Source organism: Equus asinus, chromosome 7 (assembly GCF_041296235.1).
Source record: "Equus asinus isolate D_3611 breed Donkey chromosome 7, EquAss-T2T_v2, whole genome shotgun sequence".
Classification (NCBI taxonomy): Eukaryota; Metazoa; Chordata; class Mammalia; order Perissodactyla; family Equidae; genus Equus; species Equus asinus.
Genome location: NC_091796.1, coordinates 6,665,146 through 6,689,874, shown reverse-complemented (window position 1 = coordinate 6,689,874; position 24,729 = coordinate 6,665,146). Strand labels below are relative to the sequence as shown.

Below are 24,729 nucleotides of genomic sequence, written 5' to 3'. Positions count from 1 at the left end.
ATCCAGAAAATAGAACATTAAAGAACCAACACTATGTCAAACAAAAGCTGTAAAAAATCATTATCATTCTTCATCAGTTCATTCAGTCCCATGTAATTCAGTCCTGTTCGCCTTGATCTTGGGCTAGCAGCTTCGTGAACTTGTCAGCTTCTCTACTAGAGTTCTGGCAATCCTTACTCAGGCCAGTGGTACGGTGTCAAATTTATTTAAGCAAAGTCATCAGAAGTCTCTGCCCCAGAGTGTCTGTCATAATCCTTTCCATGGGTCTCTGAGACGGTCCCTTTTTATTGAAGACAGCCCTCTGGGCTGCAGCTGGTTGTAAACACTTGGAGAAGAATCAGAGTGAAACGAAACCTGTCTGTGGATGAGAAAAGACTTTAAATGGCTGTGGTCAAAGATCTGATGAGAGTTCATTTGACAAGGAAAGGTATTTATTTCTGCGGTACAAAACATTTTAATATAGTAAATTAAATTATGACTGATATCATTATACAGGACATATCATGGACAGCAAGTGTATTGACAAATTTCCATGAATTTCATACAGTTTCTGAAATATTTACATTAAAAACATTTGCCCATACAAATGTAACCTAAGGAAGGTTAATCATCTCTTCTTATTTACAACGATTTTCATGCAACTGAACACATCAAATAAATCTAATCACTCTTTTTTGCAAGATGAAAGATAAATCCTTTGAGATTTTCCAGTGGCCTTCCAGAAAATTTCAAAGTCAGTTTGAGATGAAGAAAATTTCATTTAGAATTTGATTTGGGGAAGAGAAAACAACAAAAATGTCAAAAAGTTAGAACAGTTCAATAAATAAGAGTCTAGGTCACTGTGAAAAAATACTTAGCTACCCATTCAAAACCAAAGTAGTAATAAAAAAATAATTTGAAAGTAAACATAGGAAGTAATATGATAGTAAAAAACAAAATCAAACAAAACAAATACATCAGTCGTTTAAAAAGTGAGAAGACCCGGTTCTCTTAAATAACAAAGGACATAATAAAGTTAAAATAAAGCATGGGAAGTTATGCTGATGAGACACAGAATCTTTGTTTCCTAGGTGGAGTACTTAAAAAAGTAAAAATAAAAACCCCGAAAAACCACGTTTACAATCTCTTATTTAGAACAGATCAATAATCAAAAAACATTTTGTTGTAACAGAGAAAAAGCTAAATCCTGGTTTTGCATTTGTGTACTATTAGCAATAAAGCTCTTTAAAAAAAGTTATAAAAAAGTCCATTCAGTCTTACCCAGCTTTGATCCCACAAAATAAGATTCCTTTATCTCAAACTGCCTAACTTTTTATATACATTGCATTTTTGTCCTTTATTTCTCTTTTTTTTAGTTTAGGACAAAATTTTTCTCTTTTTCCCATAACAAAAGCACATCCTTCATACCACACATACTTTGCATATGATGCTGTTTCCCTTAGTTTGATTCCTGTATTTTTATTTTCATATATTGATTATAATTTTTAACTGTTAGTAACCTTTACTTTTATACAGAGAGAACTAGGAAGTAAACAGTTGTGAATTATCTGTCATATACTGGCATTCTGTAGCAGACTAGCAAATTTTATAAACCTACCATTTCACAATTTTTGTAGGTATAGGCTTCCTCACAGGATAATTTTTCAATATGGTGAAATGAACATGTTTATCAACAGACTCAAATATATTTAGCCTCTTATACTATATAAAAAGCAGCCAAAAGTATAAAAACCTAAATTTAGGCTTAATAATTAATGCTAAGGTAGGTTATCTTATTTAGAAATTAAAAATAAATATCTATTCTTAACTTAGCATAATGCTAAGGTTGCAAGTGACCAAAAAGATTTTGAAAACTATTTTCAGGCAGACATATTACGACATCAACTAATGTTAGCCATCATCTCAAGCTATTTCTCTGTTAATAAAAATATCATAGCACACGCACGTTACACAAGTATCACAAAGGCAAAAATCCTAAAAGAAGGTAAATACATGGTGGTTTTGTTTTACTGACATGCTTGATATGTACAAAGTAATTGATTTGTACTGTATCTTTACTTGTACATCTGTTCTTAGGTTAAATTTATGGTTTATGTAATCTTAAACATCTAAATGATATAATATTGCCTTGTTTGACTAATAAACCCAGGTATAATAAAAATATATGCTATTATATTGAATGCTGATAACTCAGAAGATATACTCATTGTTATTAAACCAATAATACCTAACTAGTCTTATTTACCAATGATTTACTAAAATCATGTAAATCTGAAAAACATTTGGGTTAGTTTCTCTATATGAGGAGGTTCTAGGAATATTTAATTTATATAAGTACTTGTTTTATTTCTAAGTCAATTTGAGTAGAGTTCCTTTACAAGATTTTACGAATTAATTTGGAAATACCATTCAGAGGTAGAAAAATGTCACATATATATTATGTGACATGCATACATACATACATAAACATACAGATGCAAATAGAGACATTACAGCTTTCATTTTAAAATTTCAGTCATCGGTCAAGTAAGACAGTAATGCAAAACTCACTGGTTTATAAAAAATAGCTGATTCTTGGTTTTGCTCCACTTTATACTCTTATTTGAATTGCATTTCTGGCACACGGAACAAGTTAAGCTTACCTGCTCAGAATGAGGGCTAAGGGCTTTTTAGCAATATTTGTGGAGGAGACTTTTAAGATTTCCATTTGCCCTGATATGTAGCTGCTTTTGGGTGTCCCTGTGTCCCTTGAGAGCCCCCAATGGAAGAGCGGGCGGGGAGCCTTAGGTTCGACTGTACGGAGTTGAGGGGCTGGAGAGGGAAGGCAAGAGTCTGGCAGGGTGAACAGAGGGATGGAGGAGGCAGGGCTTGAAGGGGACATATGGAGGGATTCCTGGGAACTGAAGGGAGGATCGAAGGTGGTAAAGTGAGGAGAGAGGAGCTGAGGTAATGGGAAGGAGAGTTCTTAGAGGAGCGAGTTTGGGGAGATCTCGTTTCCCAGAGAAGCCCATGAAGTCCCACATTATCCTTAGTAAAATCACGCCGATAAGAAAGGAAGCAGACAGAGTTTGTGCCGTGGTGGTGGAGCATATCCTCAGCAGGGATTGGAGGCGGAATTTCAGATGGGATTGTCAACAGGGATTTCAGTTGACTGAGAAGCTCTCATGTTAACCAGTGGTACTTGGTGAACAAAAATGCCTGAGCCTCCAACCCAGCCTCTATGTCTTACGAACAGAGAAGCCTGGGACTCCTTTCACTCAGCTTCTAAATTAGAAGCCTCGCAAGAGGCAGGAAGTCAGGGAGTAAATCTCCACTCAAAAAAGAGCCAAGAAGACTTCCATCCAAGAAGATTCTTGCTCCAACAATACCTGGGACTCTAACCCAGCCTCCAGAGTATCCTCAGAATCTTAGGAGTCAAAATCATGCTCCAGCGCACTATCATCTGGAGGACTGATGAGTCAGGAATTGGACATCACTCTTTTTAAAGGGACTTAGCAGGATTCTTGCTACAACTGGGCTAGGCAGGCTTGAGGACAAGGCCTGAGGCCAAGGCCTAGTCCAAAAGAGGGCCCAGAGAGCCTGCCTAAAGTTTGATCAAGTCTTCGTCACTTTCAAACCACTATATATTTAAAGTATCCGCCCATCTATCTGTCTGTCTATCTGTTCCTCTGTCTACCTATCTATGCTCTCTCTATCATCCATCTATCCTGTTCATGTGTACATTTGTCTCCATATCATCATCATCCCCATCAGTATGCCCTGATATATTTTTCCATACGTTTGTGTCTAATAAGCAAGCGTTATTTTAATTCCAAACTGTATATTCTTGGAGTAAAAGCTAATGCAGAGAAGATACGATGCACTTTTCCAAAATATGTGAGAAGGAAAATGCCACAGCCTCTGGAGGCCATGAATGCAGCAGCCCTGGCCCCATCACCTTTCGTGGCTAAAGCCTGACAAGATGCATCATGTACTATTGGGATATAGGAACCCTTATCTTGTTTTTTAAGTAAAGGAATAACCAACAATCAGGGTTGGCAGAATAAACTTCTATGATGCCAAAATACTATCAATAAACCACAACCACATGTTCTTCGGTAATACCGTTATGAAGTAACATTGTTACCTTATAGGCCAATAAACTTAACTTCATAATATCTACTTTGAACTAAACCATCCCAAGTAATCAATAGAAAATTATCAATCTCTTTGATGAAAAAATTTTAAATTATCAAATTCTAAATTTATTTTATGTTCATGTGGGATTTTATTTACCTATCTGCTCTCACTGAAAAGTAAAACATCCTTGCATGTAATTGTTATGCTTTGGGCCAATCTATGTTTGTATGTTTCAGTTGTATTAAGTAATGGAGGGTCTTCTTAAGATTTTCCACCTGGTGGTAGAGTCAAGCAAAGAACCCAAATGAATACTCTTATACAGGGGGCTGGCCCAGTGATGCAGCAGTTAAGTTTGCATATTCCGTTTTGGTGGCCTGGGGTTTGCCACCTAGGGTTCTGGGTGCAAACCTACACACCACTTGTCAAGCCATGCTGTGGCAGACATTCCACATACAAAGTAGAGGAAGATGGGCACGAATGTTAGCTCAGGGCCCGTCTTCCTCAGCAAAAGGAGGAGGATTGGCGGCAGATGTTAGCTCAGGGCTAATCTTCCTCAAAAGAAAAAAAATCCTCTTATACAAATAGATACCCACCTCTCTTAAAGCATACCCACTTGTTTACCCACTAAGACCAAACCACCTATTGGAAACAAATAAAAAGTTGTTAAAGGTACATTTGCCTTACCTTTTTGAGTAGGAATGCAACACTTTTTCTTTTCTTTTCTTTTCTTTTTTTTTTTTTTACAAAAAAGTACATTCAGGAAACAAACAAAAGCAGTGAAAATTATTTATCCCCTGTTTAAAATGTTATGAAAATATGTATTAGATTAAAAGGCTTCGTAGTAAATTTAGATGTAATAGTCCCAAATGTAAACCTTTCTCCATGTCCATAATCTTCGAGGCAATATGTGCTGCAAAAAGGTATAATGAAGAAAAACACTTGATGAGACCTTTTGTCTTGCCTTTTTATTATCTAACTTCAAAATTATATTTCCTCTAACATTAGAATATATTAAAAGCATTTAATCCAACCAAATGACACCATCTCTGAAACCTGCCTTTAGTTTTACTTAATTAGTTTCAATTTTGCTAATTATGCTTTCTGGGTAAGAGATCTAATCTCTTAAGGAACTGGCTGACTCCAGGTTCTAAGAGAGATCTCCAGTCAGAGGTCAAGCTCAAAGCCTCACGAACAGCTTTAAGGCCAGTTGCCCAATTCAGGCACAGCTTACTTACTTCTTGCACTTGACTTCTCAGGTTTTACTCTAGAATTCTAAAGAGACAGCCACCTGTGTCCCTTATAAAAGATATAATATTGTCGGGAAAATTAGCTCTTTGTATTTACACATTTGAGTGTTTTGAGTTCACCTTTCCAGAGTTCTGACAAGAGAAATAAAAGAAAAAGTGTTTCCATTCTCATTTTCTTCATGGGAATGATAATTAAACATAGTGAGAGTCCAAACTTCGGTGTTTCTAATATAAAAGGGTCAGTAAATTTACAGCAGCTGTTGCAATATGTCTCTTATGATTACATTCAAGTGGTTTTTATGCTTTCAGAGTGCAGATCTAAATTGTCCTTTTTTAAAATAGTGCATTTTATTGAAGTAACTGTGATGCAAATACTTATGATTAATCATGGTATATATAGATTTCTTATTTCCCAAGAGATTCTGAGATGTGGTATAATATCATAGTTTAGAGACTAGGTTCTGAAGTTGGAAAGTCCAAGACTAGAATCCTACCTCTGCAAGTTATATTTACTATGAGATCTTGACCACATAATTTAATCACTTTGTATTCTCATCACCTGTAAAATGGTAATAATGACAGTGTCTACTTTGTAGGGTTATCATGATTAAATGGAGAGATAATGGTAAGGCACTCAACACAGTGCCTCACACGCACAAAGGGTTGATATTTTAAGGTTTATCATCAACAGCAAGGGCAGTATCATTCTTCCAATACAATTCCTGCATGTGCAATTTTTTCCCATAAATACGAAGGAAGGACTCCATTTTGTGCTTGCACCGTTATCTTCATATTATAGCTTTAACAAATGGGCCCTTTAAGCATTATGGGGGGAAAGAAATTTGGGAGGCCATTCAGCTCATCCTTTTGTAAAACTCAATTTGTTTGTGGTTAGGTGTCAAAGATGGTTGAAATATGAACAATGGAGATGAGAAGTAATTTCTTGACCTCAAAATATCAAGAAATCTTTCTGAAGTTTTCAAATTATACAATTATGTCAATGTGCATTTAGCAAAAATAAAGCCACATCTTTGCCTTTCTATAACTTGATGTAAGGGAATTCCCAGAGGCCTGTCTCTGGAGCTTTTTTGCATACTAATTATTCGATGGCTTAAATCACAGCAGCAGCACCATCTATTGGGGAGTTTTTCCTGAAACAAATGTTTCTGCAATTCTGGAAGAAAATATAACAAAATAAATTTAGGTTCATTTCAAATCTCTATTAAGATAAAAAGAAAAGGTTATTTTCATAAGTAACTTCTTCTAACGAACATACTCAGGAATAGGTAAGAATCGTAAGTAAAAATTGCATGACATTCAGTGTTTGGTGCAGTATGCTTTGAGACTTGAAAAAAGGAAAAATTAAATATCAAAAGTAATAGGGCTTAAGGGAGAATACGTCTTGGCTAATTATCGCAGTCTGATGCATGCATGCCTTTTGCCTGCTAATGACGGGGGAGATGTGGCAATTTCCTTTAAAAATCCAGCCCCTTGTCATTCTCTTGTACCAAGGTAATTCAGCTGCAATGGAGGAAGAGCAGATTAGGCAGCGATCCACTGATCATAACTTTCTGTTGGATTTATAGCACCAGATGGCTTAATTATTCTCAACAGTTCTCAATCTCTGTCTCTCAGGGAGACCAGATGCAATTTCTACCTTCTGGTGAAATAGATTTCTAAGATTGAATACAAGAAATAAAATATGAAACATAGACCATATAATTGAAATAAAAAGTTAACAGAAGTGAATCTACGTACTCAAGCAAAGGTACTTGGGTCCATCACCTCCCTCTTATATGAAAGCAAGTTTTCAGGGATAGGACAGCTACAGGCACAGGGAAGGCATTGGACAGTAGGTAAGTATGGACTATAAATATCTGTCTACATTGCACCTTCTCACACACACTAACACACATATGTGTGTGATTGTGTAGATAAAACATACACAATTCATGCTTTCTACCAGTGCCGTTTAGTCTCAAATTTACCTTTCATCTTTCCTTAAGTTATATCTTTATTCATTAAGTTAACATCTTGTAAAATATCCCCAAGTGCCAGGTATGGTCCCCCATCCAGCTCTGTTTAGGATGGACTTCACATCATGCCTTATTTGCATCTTGCTTTGTATCTGTCTTCTAATGATTTCAGTAATTCTAGCATGCCTTCCGTCTTCCCAAGTAATTCACCACACAAGGCAAGCAAAAACACAACCGTGAAAAGGACTGTCTGTTGTGGTTAAACCTGGAAATTCCCTGCACCTGTCCCCATGCTACTTTTTACTTCCAAGGTTAGTTCTTGAACTTTAGTCTGTCATTCGTCTGTCAAATATCCAACCACATTCAGCGTGGGGAGAGAGGTAATGGGGGGACCTCTTACTGATATTCAGTGTTCATTGTCAACACCAAAATAACATTGTCCTCTTCACATGTGAAAAATATAAATTACATTATTCACTTTAGTAAAAATGCATTCAAATTTATAACATCCCTCCACACCCACCCCAGCCCACCTCCTCACCATCAGTTTGACTGGATATCCTCCAGGCTACTTTTGAACACTATTTTTAAGGACTAGAAGCTCTTGGCACACACTGAGTGCCTCTTTATTTTTCTATCATCATCCCTAAACACTCTGTCTGGCCACGAGGCATCAATCCGTAAATGTGAAATGAAAAGGAAATAGCTACACCTTGTTCCCAAAAGGATAGATAATTTTTTATAAGTAATATAATTGCTTTCTCCACTGACAGTTTACAATTCCACAACAAAAGTATGCTATGACATCCCCACGTGGTACTTGAGAACATGAAAAAAGACAGTATCACATTTTCATGTCCTAAATTTGATTACCCATGATAGACTTCTCTCTGGAAATAGACTATTTATGATCAAATATTTACATGATTGTAAAAAAAAAATTAGCAATTTAAAGATAAATATTAATTTTAATGTTACTTTTCAAGCTGGTAGGAATCTTTAAGATCCATGTAAAAATACTGCATATGAGGGGAGACCCAGTGGCATAGTGGTTAAGTTTGCATGTTCCACCTCCACAGCCTGGGGTTCTGGATCCCAAATACGGACCTACACACCGCTCATAAAGCCATACTGTGGCAGAGTGTCCCACATATAAAATAAAGGAAGATTGGCACAGATGTTAGCTCCGTGACAATCTTCCTCAAGCAAAAAGAGGAAGATTGGCAACAGAAAAAAAATTGCAAATGAGGGGTTTTAGTAATAAGCAGAATTTGCCCAGTTTTTCCAGTTAATTTAGTTATACTTTAGTTATTATTCTTATTGTAAGCCAGTTCCATAATAACAATGCACCTAGCATCAGAATAAGTGTTGACTTATAGTACAAAGGCAAGGAAATATTAGGATGCTCGAGATCCTACCGGACTTTGAAAGCATAAGAGATTGCTATAAGTATTTCTAAATGAATAAAGTAAGAGTCAAGCAAAATACTTAGGAGTTACTCATTCTGATGATTGCCAATATTCAACTCAAACAATGATTTTTTGCCACCTGAAATGAATTCAAAAGAAGAAATCGGCATTCCTGAAGAATGTGAGGGAACAATAATAAAAGGTAAGGCATTGCTAGTCAGGTTGCAAGACCGGCAGGGGCTCGTTAATAAGTAGCTTCCATTCTGCCAGGACAGCTCCAGTGAAAGAAGCATCCTAACCCTGGGGAGTCCTGCTGCAGGCATTAGGAAGAGGGAATGAAGATTTCTTTTCCAAATTAAGTTGTCAAGGAGCTCATTTACGCTACACAGTGAGTGTATGTGGGCGAGCTGATGAAGATGATGATTTATGATGCTATAGACACTTAGGTGATTTCGGTGATGGAAATCCACAGCAAAATCCACTTAGGAAGATAAAACAGAGCTCCTATTAGCTATAGGAGGTAAAACCACGTGGCTTTTGCCTTTACAAATTTCAAGTTACCCTACTGGGTTTGGGAATGGAAAGAAAGCTCATTTACTCGGAATTCTTGTTTTAGTATAACGTTATTATATATACTTATACACGTGCCATTTTTTAAAAAGTTTATATTCGCTGGATCCACTTTAAAGGAATTTTGACAAACCCTTTTTTTCCCCTCTTTTGAGGAGGTAGGTGAGGACTGAATCTGACTAATCTCCTCATGAGCAGCTATGTTACAAATTGACGTTTAAAATATCTAAATGTGAATGAATTGTAGGCCTCCGTCTGCAAATGCAGTAAATATACTTTTTGGTGAAATCTATAGACAAAACATATGTTTTAAGAAGCTAAGCAAGTACATAAATAGACTTGACTAATGAACGCGGCCATCATCAATTACCGTCTTCACAGTGTATCATAGAAAAATAAAGATTAAGAGCACAAATTACGTAAAATGATAAGACCAAAATGGAAATTGCATTTTAACTTACTTCAGTGTATTTGATGTGCTTGCTCCTTAAATGCCAAGAAAATTAATTTTAAGAATCTCATGAGAATTTATAGGCTCTGATCTTAAATTTTAAAATGCTCACAATATTCATTTTAGTAGCAAAGTGCCAGCTTGAGAAATGAGTCTCAGTGACAAGTAAATTTCTACATAAGCAAGGTAAAAGGACAAAACCCCATTGCAGTCCTATGATTAATCTAGTTTTACATGTTTTACAAGTACTGTTACAGAGTGATCAGTAAACCCTCTAGAGTGATACAATATAACCTGCTTCTGTGAGTTACATCCTTCATTTCCACCATCTTAAATATAATGTAACAGAGCCTTTCATTCATGTGCATCTATGTATTAGGTTATTATATATTTCCTATGCTGTAGAAATATGAGCATTAGCTATTTATTCTCAGCAACATTATCTTACTGCAATATTTATTTCTTTAGAAAAGATTGCAAAATTATGGGGACACAAATTGACAGAACGTTCTTTGCTTCTTTTGCTATATAGGAGGCATGCTGGAGCAACCTTTGGCTTATATAAAGTGATTCATCAAATTTTCCTCTAACGTATTTCTGGATTCCAGGAGAATGTGGCCAATCCATGTATTTTATATCACTATGATAAAAATCAGGTGTTTATGTTCATGTATTTACAGGCAAATGAGAAATATGTAATGGTTACTACACATGTGACTTGATAGCAATTTTCCTGCTAAGATATCAAGGAAATACTACAAATAAAATTAAGGATTCAGCCAAGATTTTAGTTTGTTTTGCATATCTTTTATAACTCTCCTGATGCTTGATAAAACTAGATTCAGCTAAAAAAAGTTTTTCTAAACAAGTAAATCTATGTACTCTCTACAGGATTCCATGGGTTTTCATGTCATTATTCAATAGGCTTTTATCACCTGTGCTCTGAGCAGCCATGTCAGGCACAAACTTTAAAAACATGAATACATAAATCAAAAGTTTTAGGATGCAAAAAGGCTCAGGAATTACAGATGGTAAACACAGTTTCTCAGGACTTAGAGTTGAAACTTCATGGTTGTGATTCAAATTAGAATATATTTTAAGTTAAAAAAATAGTACCGTTTTAAAAACATTTACAGTTTGGTAGGATTAACATGTATCAGCTAGAGAAACTTACTATTGTAATGCCATAATATCAGTACCTCATTTTTTACTTGTGTTAAAAATGTTACAGTCATATATTTTTATAAAATGTTGGTATTACAGCCTGGAACAGAAAGCTGAGCTTGAGCCATGTAGGATAACAAATAACATAACTGAGAATTAAGTTAGTATGAAAATGTATAAATTTTGATATGTTCATATTACCAGCATTCTTAAAAGTCAAATTATGCTTAAATATAATGCTACAATTTTAATACATTGTTTGAGAATATGGAAATTTATTTTTACATAAAAGTATCCTCCTGTCAGATGTTCATTTGAAATATTTTTTATAAATTACATTTTGAAAAATTTGATTTTCCAGAAACACCCTCCCTCCATATGATGTCTCTTGTTATCAGGGCACGTTAAAGTTCTGACACTTCAGTGCGATCCTCACAGTTGTCTTGTGAGTTGCACAGAAGGTGAAGGAGTGATTGTCCTCTCTCTACAGATGGGAAAATTGAGGCTCAGAGATAAGGCTGCTCAAATAGGGCTGAAAATACTACAGATGTCTCTTTTTTTTTCCCAATGAAAAGAAAGTATATTCCAAATTTCGATCTGACCTACATATTTTTATAGACCATACACAGGAGCTTCATCTCCCCCAAAGATCCTTAGCCATACAGAACCTTAGCAGATATGGCCATGGGTGATAAACAAGTTCAGAAACACTAATGTCATGGTTTCTTCCCAATGTAGTCTTTGGCATCTGTCTCAAAAAAAAAAAAAAAATAGCAGTGGAATAAACAGGGTGAAGCTTTTGTTCCTAATATCAAATAAACTCCTGAAGTATATTTATTTTTAGATTGGTCAACTCAGTAACAGTTATTAGACAGTGTAACCAAATGACAATCTATACGTAATAAAGTTGCTAATACAAATATGTGTATTACATATTAGTAAGCAATAAAAATAACAAGTACTCATATATCATTCAACCTCTGAAGTATTATATTGTCTCCTAATGAGGTTTGCTGTTTTTTTTAAATTGAACAGAAGGTTAAGGAAATGAGTAAAAGAGGACTAAGTAACTAAAGAGCAATAAAACACAGAGAAAAGTATTAGCTGGCATCCTGCTGTGTACATTATCTGCATCAATAACCAACGCCTTTGATAGAAGGCAAAATACATGCCTTTGGTTGATGTTTCTTGATTTCTTTCCCCCTCACAAAATGTAACAGCATTTTAATTCAAATTGAATTCTGCATCCTATTATTCTCTTCACCTAAGGCCAGTAAAACTTGGGCTCTTATTCAGGCGACATTTTTTCATTTATAAAATCTCCACTGTATTTCTTATTTGAAAATGGAGCCCAATGCTTCCCATCCTCACACACATCTTAGAAACACCTGATGCTATCTTAAAATGTCAGTTTCTTCTATAGCTGTGCTGCCTGATTGAAATTTGAATTGGAACTTGTGCCACATCAATGATTACATGTGATAAAAGCAGACTGCCTATCCATACAGCCTTTTTGATAGTCTTTTCACATTATCTCCCCCAAAATCTTCCTGTGTGAAAAATACGTACGGATAAATTGAAATGTATACAAATGTGCAATTTCCACCTAGACCCACAGTAAGATCTGCATGTGGGGTTGTGTGTCTGTGTGTTTTTTAAACAGGCTCAGCATGCATTTACTTTCCCCAAGTCCGTGATGCTTGGCCTTTACTTACACGCATTTTGAGAGCTGGGAGACGGTGTGGAGGGAGAAGAGCAAGCCAGACATCAAAACCATTTATTCTGAATCTTAAATTATGACTTTTTATCATCAATATTTTGGTTACATTGTTACACAACGGACAAATTAACATCCATTTTGAGGTCTCTTCTTTGATTGCTTTGGGATTAGTGACATTTCCTTGGCATACGAATCCTGCACGCATCAACTCTCAGCTGTATTTTAATAATATTGTTGTACAAGGTGCAAAACAAGAAGGACTTGTAAAAGTGCTCCTAGGATGCCTCTGCCAATACCTTCAACCACATGATATCCAGGTGGCTGCCCCCCAGGGGCTCACAGGGGTGTGTCAGTCAACACACCTCTTTCCTTGGGAGATCAGAAGAGGATGCTGAGGGAGAGTTAGCTGATCCTGCTGCCTTTGAAGGCCCGACCCTGGTGTGCTCACACAGAGGTGAATCCAAATAAATGAAAACATACCACTGGGAAGACCCAGGTAGACTTGGAGAAGAAACTACATCTTTAGGAGACTTGGCCATTACAGCTTCCGTTCTCATCTTACATGATTCAGGCCCCCAGGAACATCAGGTTCTTAAAGTATTCCAGAGTGTAAATTAAAAAAGAAAAAAAAAATCCAAGTTGTCAGTTCTAAAGGTATCTCTGAGAGCATCTCTTCTAAAGAATAAGCAGAATTGTCCATCTGTCATTTTTACTTTGATACACAGGTGCCTTTTGTTTGTTTTGGCCTCATCCAGAACAAAATATACAGGTATTTTTTGTTTTGTTTTGTTTGGTCTCATCCAGGAATTCAACATACATTTTCTCTCTGCCACCCCAACACAAAAAATAAAAATGGGGGTGAGGAGACAGAGCTGAGTGTGGAAAGAATAGCAAAACTTTTTGAGGGGAAAAAAAAAGCACATACACAAACAATACAAAACAAAAGTCGCAGTCCATTCGTGCAAAATTTGCTTCTCTGGATAAAGCACTTCTTGACAGGTTCACAATGCCCCCTTCTCCCTCCCGAGTCCACCCCATCCCCCCGGGGGAAAAATACAGAACGAAAGTGAAGCCATTCTTTCCCTTAAGGCCGAACAGACACACAGAGAACACATTTCAAGGACCAGCTGGTGGGCAGTGATTTGCAGGACTCTTGCTCTGAGCCCAGAACACAACCTGCAGTCCATCCAGGAGTCAGCGACACTCCTCACGTGGGGCAGCAAAAAGCATACGAACAAAAGAAGAAAAGGCAGTGGTCCCAACAAGAAAATCCGATATTGACTTTACAATCACAGGTACAAATTGCTCAAATCGATAATTTCATTTCTCCTTAAGACCTTGTAGTCTAAAACTAATTAGAGGCCAGGTTCCCGAGGAATGGTCAATATTCAAAGAAAATACTGGAGCTTTAGAAGGAAATCATTCTTCTACCGAGACAGTCTGACAGAGGTCGGAAACAAGTTGTCCTATTCTGGCAAGTTCAGGGTGTTAGGAAGGGCGGATACTGGGTCCAGATCTCAACTTCCCACCATCCAGGGGGCTCTGCATTTATAGAGGAAAAACCAAGAAGCCCGAGAATGTGGAGTATTTCCAGCCCCCCATGAGGTTGCCCCTCTCCAGCTTGAGGTGAACTTTGTCCTCTCTTTCCATCAGCAGCAGGACGCCATTGCTGGCAGCTTCCCTGGTAACATCCTGGTCTCCTGCGAATGCTGAGATCACCGGGTAGCCGTTCTGCATTAAACTGACCTACGAGGCAGAGGGGAAAGCTCAGCAGACCATGAAGGACCCCATTTCCACACACCTGTTCTTTTCCCCCTGCACATCCCCATACTCTCCACAGAGCCCAAACCAAGGGCCAGACCCAGGGACTCAGCTGGTTCCAAGCCCCAGGCCCCTGGTCAGCCCTGCTCCCTGGTTCATCCAGCCTCACAGAGAGGGTGAAAGGGGCTGCAGCAATCAGGGACTGTTAAACCCAAAGCTAAAAGGGTCCAGGCAGTTTTCAAAGCTACCCACCTGGATGGTTTGCCTGTTGTACACTTTGACCACGTGGAAGCTGAAGCTATAAATCCCTTTTCTTGGTGCTACAAATATACTGGAGGCAAGATCGAAATGGTTGCCAATATTTACTAAGACCTGAAAAACAAGAGGGAATACGGCACAAACCTAGCAAGCCCCTCCTCAGCATATGCTTTAAACAGACTCCCATAACCACTGACACTGGCTCCTCTGAGCTGCAGGGCAGCAGGCAGCACCAACTCAGCGCCCCAAGGCTGCCCCAGGGAGGAGGCGGAGCTGGAGTGAAAACATCCTACAGCGGGAGTTGATTTCAAAAGTATTCTAATGGATTATAATTCATAAAAGTTTTTTTAAAGTATATTTTATTCATGAATTGAGAAAGTGGATGCAAATTTTGTATGTTGGGGGCAGGGCAGAGAAAGAGAACAGAATGGAAAGAATGGAAAACAATCAGGTCAGTAAATGAATTGCACATCGAGTCTGTTCAGAGATTGGTGGGGTTTGGGGACGTCAGCATGGAGCGTGCCATACTGAATGGGTAGAGAAAGGGCTATAGAGGAAGTGGCCCATTAACTGAGATAGCTTCCATGGGATCAAGCTGGCGACCTCACTTCGCGGACTCCATGAGAGAATGGAGTGTGCAAGGTTTTTGTCTCCATGCTTCCCAGCCTCTGGCACACTCCCTGGCAGCATATATTAGGAGCTCAATAACGGCTGCAATAAACGTTGGCTGTGCCTGTTCCCCCTCACTTTCCTCTGAGCAACATGCTTGCTCCCTCAGCTGAGCTATGATGTCATGCAAATAAGCTTGATCAATAACGAGAGAGTCAAAACAGCCCCTTGGACATCCTTAGCTCAAACTACGGGAATTCCACAAGGTGCAAGAATAATGACAAAATCAGCCACGGGACACAAGAGCACATGACCCTGCAGATGGCTGTTCTCAAATAAAAGGCGGATAAGAATGCTACAATGTCAAAAGCAGAACTTGAAGAGGGGAGGGCCCCCATTATGACCCAATTCCTTTGCAGATGTTCAAGACAGACTCTTGCCACTGTGTCTGGATTCTGTCCCAATACCGACTCACATATAAATGCACAACTCAATTAAAATAATAAAACGGCTTGCCTGGTGTTAGCTTTTAAAACAAACAGCCAGCAACAACAACAAAACCCAAGATTGAAGATCCTGTCATCTGTTCAGAAAGTAAATTCGCAACTGAGTACCTTTTGCTGCTATTTCTTACACACTCATTATAGATGAATAACATGCAATTCCCAAAGCAATGTGCCTTGCTGCCAAGGACAACTGCTGCAAGGACTTGGGGAATAAGCCCGCACCAGCTTCTTCAAGGGAGCTCCGAGTACCACTTCAGCCCCCACTGCAGGGCACACACAGCCACTCAGGGCTCTATTGTTAAAGATGACAATGCTTCAGGATGCCTGTTCCCGGTCTCTCCAAGGCTCTGCTCTCACTCTGCCTTACAAGGCTTTAAACAAGAATGAAGGATTCTCCAGTCAGCCCTTGGACTGCTTCTTACAACTCAACTACCTCAACTCTTTCACTTCAATTTTAAATTCAGGAAACTGGTAAATTCAGGGCCCTGCTGTAGCTGAAAGAACACCCAGCCAGCCCCAGAAAAGCAGGTCTCGGTTACTTCCTAACGGGGGAACCAGGGAAACATCATTTAACCTGCTCTGGCACAGTTTCCCCATCTATAAAATCAGAATCCTACTATGCTTATCCTGCCTGATGTCACAGAGTTTTCTCGACACTCAGATGAAATGATGGATTTAAAAATGCTGTGAAAACTATTTGTAGAATGCCAGAAGGTGAATAATAATAATAATAACACACAAAAAAGAACTTATTCATAAAGTAAATAGTTACCTAATGCCTATTTCATTGTTGTCCGCTTTATTTGGACTTAATTAAAATAAATACTTTTATGTCTTGTAAAAAAATGAAGATTAAAGGGAGACTCCTCCCAAATAACCCCAAAACTTCAAATATATAATTCTTAACAAGGATTTAAATAAATGAATACACTGGCCTAAAAAGAGTCAACAGTGTGTGTAGGTTTGTCACTACTTAGGTGTGAGAGTTGGTTAACAGAGAGAAGATAACTCAGTTAAGAGTCCACTAAGCCCAGTACTCCATTCTGTGGGAAGCATTTTGGCAAAAGGAAGGGACTGATGAGTTAATGTTTAGAAACCACTATAATGTTTTCAATTTGTTTCTGAAAACAACAGAAACCAAGGGAGGGGGGTGGGGGGACACAAGGACTCTCTAATCCTGAGCAGAAATATCCCAGAGAAGGATTGCCAAGGCCTGATCATATTGCTGACCCTTCTGCTTTGAAGCAAGCGGAAGAAGAGAAGCGGCTCAGGGCAACTTGTTACTGATCTTTACTTTGTTTTGTATTTATGTAGCCACACTATATATTACATCGATGTATTGCATACATTGTATTGGTATACTGTGCTGTATACACTGTATTTACTATATATTCCATTTATATAACCATACCATTTTGTTTTGTCCTTATATAACCATCCCTGCCATTTCTCCCACACTCTTCTCCACTTATTTTTCTTGAAGATAACCATCCTCTCCCCAGTCCATTCTAAAATAAGCAAAAGGTATATATTTTCTGAGCGTTGTCTGAGACCGTAAGAGAAACCCTTCCTGAGCGTGGAGAGTTTTAAAGGCACTGCCTCCGTAAGTTGACCACCGGGGTGACTGAAGCCCATTCACCACAAATGACACCCCCACCCCAGCGAAAAGCACAACGTGCAGTTTCCTTTGGGGAAATACATTTCAGACCTCTTAGCTTTACGGGACTCTTAGAAAGCGTAGGCAGCTTTACGAAACTCTCAGTCATCCAAGTGCCAACTGAGCTGATAGCTATAAAAAAAGCTACAATGTGGAAAAGGGAAATGCGAAGGAGGGCTTACTAAAAAAGGAAAAGGGAGAAGGGTAGGGCAGGGCAGAGAGGAGGAGGCAGGCCGGAACTCCATGTCTAGGACGCCAGAACCCCAGCCCGCGCGCCCAGGCCCCCGCTCTCTGCACCCCGGCGGGAGGCGAGGCGGCAGGCCGGCCGGCTGACCTGGTCGAAGTAGATGGTCATGGTGCGGTTGCTCATCTCGGACGGCTCGTGGTTGGTGCTCCGCGTGGCGGAGAAGGCCACCTTGGCGCTGCCGGAGCGCACGGAGATGCCCAGGGAGGAGGTGACGGCGCCGTCCGCAGACGGGCTGGAGTCACACACCACCAGGCACTTGCCCTCCAGCACGATGGGCTCCGTGTCGTTCTGCGCCCGCACCGGGCAGCCGGCGGGCAGCAGCAGCAACAGCAGGGCCAGCGCCGCCCCCAGGCAGGAGCCGCAGCCGGCCGGCTCGCGCAGCGCCCCCCGGCGCCCGGGCATGGTCAGCGGCGGCCCGCGGGGGCCCCGGCCGGGCGCCGGCATCCGGGCTAGGGGGCGGCGCGCGGGGGCGGAGGCGGGCAGGAGCAGGAGGAGCGCAGGAGGAGGCGCTCAGGGTCGGGGGTTGCCTCCTCTGGCCTCGGTCCCCTGTTCTGATGGTCAAGGCCAGGGTCGTCCTCAGAAGAAAGGCGTCAGCGGACCTGTCAGGGCAAAGAACCCAAACCCTTAGACTGGGAGGTGAAGCTGTGGGAAGAGGGGACCTGGGGAGCAGGTGCCAGCAGCACTCGGGCCCCCTACCTGGAGGCCACCCTTGTAGTCCCCCGCACAGCCACCACCTCCCGGATTGGCACAAGTCCGGAGAAACGCCCGGGCGCACTGGGCAGGGCATGCCTGAAGGCTCCCTGGCGGCGCGCGCCGGGGTGCCCACGGATTGTGCAGGGAGTCAACGCTAAAACAGGGTCGGGGACTCTCAGAGACCCCGTCAACGCCACCCCTAGGCCCATTCAGCCCAAGGCGGGGGAGGACTCAAGACGCTGGCAAAGGAAAAAAAATCCACTAATGCTTTATCGCCTTCATTTCAGCCGCATTTTCTTGAAAGCCACACCAAGAAAGCTTCTTCCTTTCTCTGCTTTCCCTTACATCCTCTTATTTTTCCATCCTGGAGGTTTTATTTAAAAACAAACAAACAAACAGTCCACTTGGTGAAGATTTTATCCATTTTCCACCCAAAGAGCAAAATCCCCAGGAAGCTCCTTAGGGTGAATAAGATTAAGAGGGGGCAAAAAAAGAAGAGATAGAGACCCTAAAATCAAACACCCACTTCCAAAGTCCCCGCAGCCAGCGTGCCCTTTTGGAGAAGCCCCTCGGATCCCTCTCTCTGGCGCAGGACCAGAGGATTCCAACGACGGGAACCCCAAGCTTGGCTGATGGTGCAGCTTTTGTCTCTAGACTCGGGCTCCCTCCGCCCTGGCTGGGAGGCAGCCCTGTAGCTTTCTGCTAACTTACGCGCCCGTTGGCACTTCTACTTGGCCCTCTCTTCTCCCACCAAACTAGACAGGTCATTTCAACATCCAGCCGAAAAACAAAAAGCAAAGAAGCCTCTCCCCTCACCGCCCACAGCCTCGGAACAACTCCTCCAATAGTCTTTCTAAGAAGAGAGAAGTTGTTTCTCCATGAGTATCCTCTCCTCAGCCCCAGTACAAAACGATTTCGATATTCTCTCTCTGTCGCGCTCGCTCTCGCCGCCCAGACCGCAGGCTCGCCAGGGTCCCGGTTAAAATAAATGCATGACTGCAATTAACGCGCACGGAGCCGAGGGCAGGGTCGGGGCTGGGTTACCTGGAACATCCATGATGAAGGAGCGCTGCTGTCCACGAAGTTGTTCTGCTTAGAGAAGACAAGCCGGAGCTGGCGGGAGGAGACACCGAGCACGACCCTGCTCCCCGCGCGTGGCCAATAACCGCGCCGCCCCGCCCTGTCCCTTTCCCGCGCCGGCCCGCGCTGGCTCTGGGTACGCCCCGCGCCCCGCACCCGTGTGCACCGCGCCGCGCCTCGGCCCCGCACGCCCCGCGCCCTGCACAGCGTACGCCCGCCGCTTCGCGCCCGTACGTTTTTGGCACCGCACCCGGGCCTGCAGCCTCGGAGGGCCCCTCGCGCCCAACTCGCCCTCAGCGCGCCTCGCTGTCGGGCCCCCCAGTCCCCGCCTCTCGTCCAGTCTCCGGACAGCACAGCCAAGTGCAACGAACGCCCTGAGGACTCCGGGCACTGGCCCCTCCCGGGCTCCGCACCAGCTCCCAGCACCCCCGCCTCACCCTGCACCGCCCAGGTCCGACTCTCACCCAAAACCCAGAGCGAAATCCTCCCAGATGCCTCTTTTTAAAATTAGGCACCCTCAAAAGCACCGGTCGCGCCTCTTCTTTTCGATTCTTTCTTTTCGTTTCCAAATCCCCTCCAAGTCTTAATCCTGAATAGCGTGACCACTTTCATAATTAGGGGGTAAAACAGTGTTCTTGGAGAAAAAAAAAAAAAAGGACTGGGATGGAGAGAAAAAGCTTGGGATTTTTAATGGTTTACAGGCTGCGGTTCCGGAATCTCCAGTTTGGGAAATGTCAGGTTTTGGCAGGGATTAAAGAGGCGCCTCCACCTGGGTTTCTGTGTCTGCTCCTCTAAACCTCGGAGCTCGCGGAGCGCGTTGGCACTCGCGCTTATTTATTAAAACGGCTGCTCTGAGCTCTAACGACCTGGGGAGACGCACCGGGTTTCCGAGATGCGCCCAGAGCGCGGGCGAGAAGCGCAAGCACGGACGTGGGGCGCCACCTACGGGCGCTGGGGCCTCCCTGCCTCAGGCTGCGGGCTCCGGCAGAAGAGGGGGCGTCCTAGGGACAAGGATGAGGATTGCTGATGGTCTTCTTTGACCCCCAAAAAGCAGTCCCGGCCTCTGAAAGAATATAACAACAATAAACGCTCTTTGCAGTGTCCTTCAATACCCTTGCCCCTGACAAAACGAAACAGCTGTCTTGAGTTTGCAGATCTTTACTGCTGTAACAACTCTGCAGTCAGGTTACCAATGGTTATTGTCTGCAAAACCTTTGCATGGACGCCTGGGCTGCGTAGTCCATGCCTCCCTTAAACAAAGAATATTTAAATATGCACCCTCCTTATAACTTGACTTTTAAAAACATAGTTTAGATAAATACTTAGTCCTTTGACTTGCGTAGCATGCTTTACTGATAGCTGATCAAAAGTGAACCGAAGTCGGACAATGCTATTAGTAAGAACAGATCAAAAGTACTTTTTATTGTTCTAGACTTCACACTCAACTCTCTTTCTTTCAAAGATTTCAGCCCGTGTCCTGGTCCCGTGCTACAACGTGAGTCTTTTTAGGTAGGGGGTTTTCAAGGCCTTATTTCCCATAAGCTCTCACATGGCTCTTTTCCCTGTTTAAAACTGCCGAGGCCTCATCTCGGAGGACTGAAGATGAAATTCACTTCAGGTCATTTCAATCCAAATGGATGTGTAGGAAGACAGGGGGAAAGTGAAAGGAGAAAGGCAGGTTATTATCTGAGTGTAAATATTTAATGTGGTTGTAAAAATGTGGTTAAAAGAATTTCTGAGCCAAATGTTTTTCTACTTTAACATGCAAAATAGTACAAAATATAAAGTAGCCCCCAAATCTATTATCCTCTTAAGGATATTTGCTGAAAATTAAGTACTTTATTTCAACACTTTTATAAAATGCTAGTCAGACGTACTGGATTTTGCTGGGAAACTTTTTCAAAGTCACCATATTTTGCTATCATTTTTGTGAGTTTAACACAGTGGACATTGTTAATTCTTACTCGCAGATAGTGACTTCATTCCAATATTATGTCAAATTGACAATCTCTTATTGTCCAGCACAACTCTATCATTCCATCATAGAGAGTACTGATTTGCGTGCAAGCATAAATAGCAACGAACACCAGACCTATGAAAGAAATGTGGGGCACAGACTGACCGTTAGGCCAATTTGGGGATACTAATTGAGTAGCAATACCTCTCACACATCCATAAGTCTCTAAATAACAGCTCTATTAAGCAATTCTTAAATATTGTACTACAAACGTTTATTTTGACTAATACAAATGCAGACACACATGAACCAGATTAGCATCACCTTTGGGCGGAACAATCAAACCTCTTTTCCACGTGGCAACAAAGATGTTTAAATTCTATAAATGAAGAAAACTTTAACCTATATAGTGAAGTAAATTATGGAATTTGAGCAATAAACATTCCTGTATAATGGACAAAAATAGGTTAGGTTTAAATTTAGGTTTGAGGTTTATTTTAGAAGGAAATTAGTAATTGTGAACAGTAGTAGATTGACAGATAAATGGAACCTTATTTATTCACTGCTTGTTCTACGTATAAGGAGACATTTAAGTTGCGTCTTTATGTTATGATGGGATTTTAGCTCATAAACATGTTTAAAAATATTTTCAGAATATAACTAAATTTAAAAGTGAAGTGTTTGCTAGTTACGGCAGGAATTACATTTTCTGTTCCATTCTCATGTTACTAGTAATCGTTGCCATTACAGAGTCCCCCTCTTATCTTCGGGGTATGCATTCCAAGACCCCCAGTGGATGCCTGAAACCAAGCATAGAACCGAACGGACCCTATGTGGTCTATGATTTTTCCTATACATCCCTAACTATGACAAAGTTTAATTTATAAGTTAGGAACAGTAAGAGAAGATCCGAATTGATGGCAGTACTTCTCTTGTGGCCATTATTAAGTAAAGTAACGGTGACTTGAACACAAGTGCTGCGGTAGCGGGACAGTGGATCTGATAACCAAGACCAGCACTAAGTGACTAACAGGTGGGTAGTGTATACAGCCTGGATGCAATGGACAAAGGGATGATTCATGTCCCTGGCAGGGTGGAACAGGTGGCACAGGATTTCATCAAGCTACTCAATTTAAAACTTATGAATTGTTTACTTCTGGAATTTTCCGTTTAATATTTTCGAACTATAGTTGACTCTGGGTAACTGAAACTGCAGAAAAAAAAACCTTCCAATCAGCAGAGGGTACTGTACTACCAAGCAGCAGCAGTAGACTCTATTCTCTTAAGTGTGGGAACATCCGCATACACAATAGCAATGTCACCTGTTGACTGAGCATCAGTTATCTGTCAGATATTGCACAATTTCCTTTATCTAGGATGTGGTGCATGGCTTAACACCCACAGTCACCCTGTGGTAGACAGATGGTCAATTAGAACTTAAAAGACTTAAAGGGAAAGTATTCTAATGTTAAAAAAAAGTGGCTGTGATAATTCAAGTTGCCCTCCTTTCATTTGGCCTAAATATTTATCTCTAATACAGCTTAAATTTGTTTTCTTTGGGTAGAACTCATCACTGAAATGTATCTTTAGAATGCACTAGAGTCTTTTCTTCTTTAAACTAATATATAATATCTATGATTTTATTATAAATATGGGAAAAATATGACCTGATATGTATTTCATACTCTTGGATGTGAATGCCATATACATACTTTTTAAAAAGAAACGTTGTAAGCATTAACAGGCAAAAACAATTTTCTCTTTATTTTAACTTTTTTGAAGAATAATTGCCTAATAGAATTGTGTTTATTTAAAGTGTACATGGTGATGATTTGATATACATATACACTGTAGCATGATTACCAAGTTCAAGATAATTAATGTATCCAACACCTCATATAGTTAACATAATGCATTCCTTTTCTTTTCTTGTTTATGTGGTGAGAATGCTTAAGATCTACTTTCAGCAACTTTCAAGGGTTCAGTTCCATATTATTAACTGTAGTCACCATACTGTACATTACATCCTCAGAACTTATTCTTACAACTGAAAATGCACCCTTTGACCTATGTCAGCCCAACTCCCCCTCCCGCCAGCCCCTGACAACCAGGATTCTATTCTCTATTTCTATGACTTCAGCTTTTTGTGTGTGTGTGTGTGAGGATTGTTAGCCCTGAGCTAACATCTGCTGCCAATCCTCCTCTTTTTGCTGAGGAAGATTGACCCTGAGCTAACATCTATGCCCAGCTTCCTCTGTTTTATATGTGGGATGCTGCCACAACATGGCTTGATGAGTGGTGCATAGGTCCACACATGGGATCAGAGCTAGGGAACCCTGGGTCGCCAAAGCGGAGCTCGCAAACTTAACCGCTGCACCACCAGGCTGGACCCTGTCAGCTTTTTTTTTAGATTCCACATATAATTGATACCACAAAGTGTTTTGTCTTTCTCTGTCAGGCTCATTTTACTTAGTATAATGCCCTTCAGATTCATCCATTTTGTCACAAAAGGCAGGATTTTCTTCTTTTTTATGAATGAATAATATCCCATTGTATATCTGTACCACATTTTCTTTATCCATTCATTTGTTGAAGGACACTTAGCTTGTTACCATATCTTGGTTATTCTGAATAAAGCTGCAATGAACGTGGTGGTGCAGATAACTCTTTGAGATACTGATTTCGTTTGCTTTAGATATATACCCAGTAGCAGGATTGCTGGGCATAATGTAGTTGTATTTTTACCGTAGTAAAAATATAATTTTATAAAATTATTAGTAAATATATTTGCAATATGGTGTAATGCTATTCCAGAGGGTTATTAAGATGTGGAAAATAATAATTCTAAATATTGCATACTCAAATTATATATGTTAAATTGTTTAAATATGCATGTTTATATTTCTCAGTGTAATAAGAACATACTGAAGATCATATTAACTTAAAGATATAAAACAGAAATGAAAAGTATAAATACTCAATGCTATGTGGGCACTTTAATAATGAATTAGCAACATAAGAAAAAATTTTTAAAAATTGGAACCAGTTCTAATTCAGTTCAACAGAGAGACCAAGAAAAGTTTGTCTGTATAAAGTAACTGGTTCGTCATTTGTTGAGTGAAATTATTAAAAAATCATCTGGTCAAATTAGCTAAAAAAAATTTGACAGAAATTCCACATTAGCTGAATTCAAGTCAGTTAAGACTGCTTGCATTATGTAGTCATACTACACTAAACAAACTACCTCTGCCATTCTAAAAGCATATTGAACTATTTTCAAAGACCATATACCAGCTATTTTTTCT

At 40.4% G+C, this 24,729-nt stretch overlaps 1 protein-coding gene across 6 annotated transcripts; it reads right to left on the bottom strand.

Moving 5' to 3' along the window:
- Positions 1–12,699: 12,699 nt before the first annotated feature.
- On the bottom strand, positions 12,700–20,309 carry CBLN2 (cerebellin 2 precursor). Of its 6 annotated transcripts, none has more exons than XM_044774867.2 (5): positions 19,932–20,309; positions 19,432–19,476; positions 17,782–18,293; positions 14,670–14,789; positions 12,700–14,402 (listed from the first exon to the last, which is right to left on the bottom strand). In XM_044774867.2, the coding sequence occupies exons 3-5, from the start codon at positions 18,136–18,138 to the stop codon at positions 14,205–14,207; spliced, it is 675 nt and encodes a 224-aa protein (XP_044630802.1). In that variant the 5' UTR covers positions 18,139–18,293; positions 19,432–19,476; positions 19,932–20,309; the 3' UTR covers positions 12,700–14,204. The 6 variants fall into 6 exon arrangements, with proteins under 6 accessions (XP_044630802.1, XP_070368966.1, XP_044630803.1 ...); XM_070512865.1 differs by lacking the exon at positions 19,932–20,309 and adding an exon at positions 19,718–19,857; XM_044774868.2 differs by lacking the exon at positions 19,932–20,309 and adding an exon at positions 19,702–19,853.
- Positions 20,310–24,729: the final 4,420 nt, after the last annotated feature.